Genomic DNA, 6,365 nt, shown 5'->3' with positions numbered 1-6,365 from the left:
CGATCAACCTTCGGGATATGAAACCAATGACAGCGCCCCACGCCGATCTGGACGTGTTACTACTCCTGCACGACAAGCCAGTGGGATGATCTGTCCCCCTTCCGACAGTCGACAGTCACTACCCAGCTCATCTTTTACCTTCTTGATCAGACCTCGTAATTCTTCGACCACCAAACAAGTCACCAATCGAAAGCGAGTCCGTTCTCAATCTGAATCAGAAACCCTTCCCGACATCAAAACCAAAAACAAATCAGACGTGCCTGAGATCATTAGTACTAACATACAAAAGATCGCTCCTGCCCGCGGTCGTCAATCTCAATCGGGGACGAGGTCAAGCCAAGCCAAGTCCAAGTCTTCAAAGTCAAAATCTAGTGCTCAGACTGGCCGAAGCAAGGAGGCTCAGGCTGAGTTGGTGAGTCGTTTCATTAGATTCTTTCATATCATTATTAAGTTTGATGCTAATGGTGTGTATTGTTCTTACCACTTTGTGTAGGTCTTGGCTGCTGCTGCTGGGGCAAATCCTGACCTTGATCAAGACTCTGATGAAGACAACCAGCGTGTACGCAAGCGGAATCGCGGGGCCAAGACCATTGGTCAAGGTGAAGCAGATGCGATCGAATACAATCCACCTATTCTGTTCTTTGGTGCACCCTTCCGTCGCCCACATGATGTAAGTCTTTTTTATCACTTCTATTCTTACCGCATGCTAATGATGTCTTTATATGTGATAAACTTTCAGGATCCTTTGGCACCTCCCTTGACACTCAAATGTAAGTGGTGTCAAAAGGAGGTCCGCATCAGCGGGACTTCAAAATCCAACCTTCGTGTCCACCGCGACGGATCTAGCCAGTCCGGTAAAAACAAAGCCGGTTGTCCTCGTCGAAGAGATGCGATCTTAGCAGGCGCCCATCTTCCTCCCACTCAAGCCGATCAACTGGCCAGCCAGATCCGTGATAGTCATACCCACTCGCTTGATAATTTTCTCCTTCCTGTTCCTGAATTTGATAACCTCGTGGTTAATCAAATGATAGCCTTATGGCAAGTCAATAACAGTCTCCCATGGACCATAATCGAACATCCAATGTTACGGGCAGTTCTTACATACCTTCGACCCGGTATCAAACTTTACAAACAAAAATGGTCGGCAGATGAAGCCAAGCGTCTCTATGTTGGCCTTCAGGACAATTTAGTTGCGGAGCTTAAGGTGAGTTACTTTATTAATTTTATATTCTTGACTTTGTCCGTCGTATTGATGTGAAAACGTATTGATTTTATGTTTTTGATTTCATCTTATTTCGAATCGGTTAGACCCTCCCTGGGATGTTCACTTTAATTCAAGATGTGTGGACGGTTTCTCGCAACCGACATGCGTTTATTGGGGCCTTAGTCGCTTTCGTGGACAAAGACTGGAACTTTGTGATACGCCACCTTTGTTTGAAACTGGTTGCATGGCATCACCGAGGTGAATGGCTTGCAGCCCCTGTAGCCAAAGTGCTGAAGAAGCACAACCTTTGTAAAAAGATAAGTATTATTTCGTTCATTATTTCTTTGCTTTGATTCTAACTATCTTTTTGCAATTATTACATGATAGCGATGGCGTCAGATTCAGGATCCAACAACAAGACTTTGGCATCCGAGCTTCAAAGACAATTCATTGAACATGACCCCAGCTCTCACTGGAACCCGAAAACCATGCATATCTTTTGTATCTGCCATAAGACTGGCCTGATTGTTCATGCCGGGTTGGATGCCCTCGGAATCTCACCCAAACGACACCGACCTGCAAACTTAGCCAGCTTTCCCAACATCAACGTGATGGAAAGTGTTGCAGAAGAAGATGAAGCAATCATGATTGACTTTGATAAGAATGAACCTTTAAATGATGATTCCGAGGATGAGAATGATCAGCATGATATTGGCAACCTTCAAGATTCAGATGAAGACAACAAAGTTTAGGACGACTTACCCGAGAGTGGTGATGAGAACGAGCATGTCGAGGATCCGGAACCGCCTCAAGAATCATTTACTCGTGCCAAGAAAGGCATGCCTCGTACTCGCATGGCTCGTTTGATCAGGAACGTAAGTGTTCATGAGTTATTCATCATTAACAAATACTTTACTGATTGAGTGTGACTTTTTCAGCTCAACATCGTCAACAAGAAGCTGACTCGATCCGCTGCGTGGCGAGAGGACTTCAATCGACGCCGCACAGCTTTGAACAAGAAGCGGCAAGATGATGGACAACCAGCTCTCCTTGCCCTCTTAGCCGAGTATGGCATTAGATGGAACATCGATCTCGATCGATGGGAGCGTATGTATGCTGCACGTGATGTAAGTGTCATGTTTGCCTCGGGGGTATGTTGGATTTAAAACTGACCTTAACTTGTTTGTTTTATGATTTATCTTGAAGATCATCGATGAGATGATGAAAGAAGATCTCGCAAAGGTTCACGCGAAGAAACACCATCCTCGAAAGAATGCAGGCAAATGTGGCTACTTTCAAGAACTTGTCTTCTCAGTGGGCGATTGGGAAGCTCTCCAGGAAGTCATCCAGGAATTGATCGTGGGTCGTTTTCTATCTCACTTTGATGTAATTTGACTTTCATGCTGATAATCAAATACCAAACAGCCCTTGCGAGCCTTGTGTAAGAGAATGGAGGCTGATGCCCCTACTGGATCAATGGTACTATACAAGTATGCTGAGTTGATGAAATCACTTACCGAACGGCTTGATTCACTTGTGGACGACGACCCAATTTACCCGATGATCTATGAAATGTCTCGACGAACCACCATTTACATGGATGAGGCTTTGGCCTGTGACTCCCTAGTACTAGCAACAATCTTCCATCCCAGTTTTCGCCTTGGCTTCTTTTCTCTGACCTTTGGAAAAGACGATGTGATGACAACACACGCGGAGGATTTGCTTCGCTCACGATTCGAGCAGCGTCAGCAAGAGATCAACTCCAAAACTTCCATCAACGACAAAGTCACTGTAGTCTCCCCAAACTCAGTCAAACATAAGGTACCCAAGGTCTTCCAGCTCTACAAAAACGCCAACACTGCAAACGATCTAGGTGAATTGGATCGGTACATCCAAGGCTTAGACCCTGTGAGCTCTGATGATGTGGACAAGCTAATGGATCCAAGAATCACTCTTGATTGGTGGAGTGTATGTAATAATTCTATTCTCTCATGACTGTTCATAGCTGACCTCGTTTTGTTTGACTACCCACAGACTCATGAGGGCAAGTACCCTGTATTGGCATCGTTAGCTATGGATTATCTTAGCACAATTGCCACTTCCGCACCTGGAGAACGCCTCTTCACGCACCTGTGGCCCCCAGAATGTTCGGCCCCAAGCCGAAGATAATGCATGCATTATCAGCGGCTTATGTCCGAAAATCGGCCTGCAGATGAGGGCAGATGCGGCAGATGAATCTGAGAAATTTTTTCGAAATACCTACCCAAGTCTTTACAAATCCCAATCATAAGATCTTCAAGTTAATCAAGCTTCTTGGTATTCTTAACATGTATTAGAATGTATGTGTAGCTCATGGACTCATTTCCCATCCCTGAAGTGCCTATAAAGGTGACAAAGTTGCCAAAAATCGAAATCTGAGTCATCTGGCCAAATCTGGCCAAGTCTCAGATTCATCTGCATGGATACAAATCTGAGTCCCGTGAACTCCCAAGATTCATCTGGAGCTGTAGCAGATTGATCTGGCTACTCATCATTCTGGCTACCCATCAAGCAGATTCATCTGCTGCATATACCCCGCATTCACCTCATGTACATACATACATACCAAGACTCCATTCAAATTTCACCCTTGTCAACCACTGTATACTTCAAAGCTCACATATGCTACGGTACATACTACATATAATAAGTTGGGATCAAGATCTTTCCGCCACTAACCTCGGGGGAGACTCATCTGGGCTCATCTGAGCACCCTTGAACTCGAACAATGATTTACTTGCCCACACGTATTTCTAGCACTTTAGTACACAAATAAACAGTTTTAGTCTTCTTTTCTCTCTCTTCATAACTTTTCTATATCTAATCATTTCTATTCTTTCAATCCAATAGCCCGAAGTACAAAAACTTATTGAAGATGAGAGATATTGACAATACACTTATAGCATCAGAAAAGTAAGTCCTTTCCGAAAAAAAGGACCTCAATCGATCCATCAATCAAACTCATCAAATTGCATTTTATCTTGTTGCCAGTTCAACTTCTTTGGCAGTCATGGAAGCTAATGGATTGATCTTAACTAATAAATATTCAGAACGTTTACCAAATGCAAGATATTATGGTGGAAATGAATTTATAGTTAAATTAGAAATTTTATGTCAAAATAGAGCTTTCGAAGCTTTTAGACTTGATCCCAAAGCTCTGATGGGTTTCTGAGACCTGCAGTTTTCAAAAGGTTCTTAGCTTCCCCAATAGTGAAATAGGCATTGTTTGGCCAAATGAATATAACACACGCATAGGGTGGCCCCGGTCTCCCATATGGGTGTGTGTACTGAAAGCTGGCCTGATGTGATTAAAAAACCACGCCACGCCCGGGGCAGATAGATCTGCCCTCATCTGGCCAAAAGGACACTTGGCCAGATACATCTGTACGTAGTACATGTCAACTCATTGTATAAAAAAACTGTTATGTTTCCTAGCAGGGCTTAATTACTTGCCCATGTGTGTGTTAAGAGGCAAAAAAAGAATCGAATATCAATTGCAATTCATGGAAAAAGAAAGAGAAATTGACAACAACAAAAAAGTATTCAAAGGAAAATTATTCATCTGGTTAATTTTTTTTCTAGCAGCGCTTATATCTTGCTCATGTGTTTTGATGTAGAGTCAAGAAAAGATGACAAAGAAGTAAGATAATATTTTGATTCACCAACAAAAAAGGTGTGATGATCATCATTCCTCATCATTGTCACTACGGCCCTCAGTAGAACTTCCACTCCCTTCTTCATCATCGCCTTCCTTTCTTGCCCCTTTATCAACAGTAGACTCTCCAATACTCAATACTTTGTCTATATTGCGAGGTGTAGTGCCTAAGGCAGTCTCAATATCCTTACTATCTAAAGCTACCGGCTCACCAACTGTTTCTTCTGTTCCCACTTTGAGCTGAATCAACCGAAAGAGTCCTTCTTTAATATCATTGACCCAGTCAAGTCGTGTTGCCGATTGCATCTTCTTGAATCCAACAGTGAGCTTCTCATCGGTTATTCTAGAACCTTCTGACATGATAACTGCCAATGGCAAAGACCTATTTTTCAATTCTGCCACCGGATCAGCAGTCTGTGGGAATGCTTGTTTGGGCAAGTAACCTAAAGTTTTGTCTGCGATTGAACATAATCAGAACAACGAGGGAGTTGAAATTGAGAGACCGAGTATTATTCAAAAAACCTTACGTGTGAGAGCCGCCAGAAGACGTCCTAAATCAATCTTGATCTTGTCACTAGGCTGTTGCTTATCGCTTTGTTGTCGTTTTTTCGATTTGGTGTTGTTGACCGAAGCAATCGCCTTTGCCATTGATTCGCCTTGCGAGTAAGTAGCAAAGACCGTAGCAAGGTGTACAGTCTTGTTAGCCCAAGTTGCTACCGCTGGATGAGCCGTAAACTCGCGTAGCCACCCCAAATCGACGGATTTGTTTGGAGTAACGGTACTTGTGGCCACCATGTAGTAGGCAAAGTCCAACCGGTTGGCTTCGCATGCAAGCTAAAAAATATCAAAACATAAGCCACTTTTGTCAAGACTGATTCATTCAGTAAACAAAATACAACCAACCTCATGCGCAATTTTTTCAATGGCATTCTTCGACTTGCGTTGAAGTTGAGAAGTTGACGGTCCAGTTGATGGATTTTGTATTTCACGTTCAACCTTCTTCAAATCAACTAACTTGTCGTATAAAGGGCGATAAAGTTTGTCTTCTTCGATGGTGAGTTTGTGAACCTTGGGAACTGGGACAAACGAGTCACCATGATCCTCTTGTGTTACTTCATCATCATCACCGTCCTCCTCGTCCGGGTCTAAAGTAAGGGGGTTGGGTACACCAGCAAGAGCATAGAAGATTGTGGGATGAAACATTGCCCTCGCGTCGTCAGAAAGGCTGTCCCATCAATCACCATTCTTCCGGTTACGTTCACCCAGCACAGTGCCGCTGTCGTCGTCTCCTTTCAACGGCACTAGAAGGAACACATAAGTTTGGTAATCACACTGCTCAATATGAGGTAAAAGTTCCCACTTACTTGGCTCCGATAAACAATCTAAGGAATACTTGAGGAATACAGTATAAGCACTGGCAGCTCTTTTCGCAGCAACTTCAGGTCTGCAAAGTGTGTTTCCAATGAT

General features: G+C 43.4%; 1 protein-coding gene across 1 annotated transcript; it reads left to right on the top strand.

Moving 5' to 3' along the window:
• Positions 1–4,118: 4,118 nt before the first annotated feature.
• MELLADRAFT_88311 (uncharacterized protein) lies at positions 4,119–4,415 on the top strand (the record flags this gene model as incomplete). The annotated part of the gene is made up of 2 exons (XM_007419599.1): positions 4,119–4,156; positions 4,235–4,415. 2 exons carry the CDS (start codon positions 4,119–4,121, stop codon positions 4,413–4,415), a joined length of 219 nt encoding a protein of 72 aa, XP_007419661.1.
• Between the last annotated feature and the right edge of the window lie 1,950 nt (positions 4,416–6,365).

Source organism: Melampsora larici-populina, assembly GCF_000204055.1.
Source record: "Melampsora larici-populina 98AG31 unplaced genomic scaffold MELLAscaffold_267, whole genome shotgun sequence".
In the NCBI taxonomy this organism is placed as follows: Eukaryota; Fungi; Basidiomycota; class Pucciniomycetes; order Pucciniales; family Melampsoraceae; genus Melampsora; species Melampsora laricis-populina.
The sequence above is the reverse complement of the archived record's forward strand: the minus strand, read 5'-3'. Positions and strand labels throughout refer to the sequence as shown.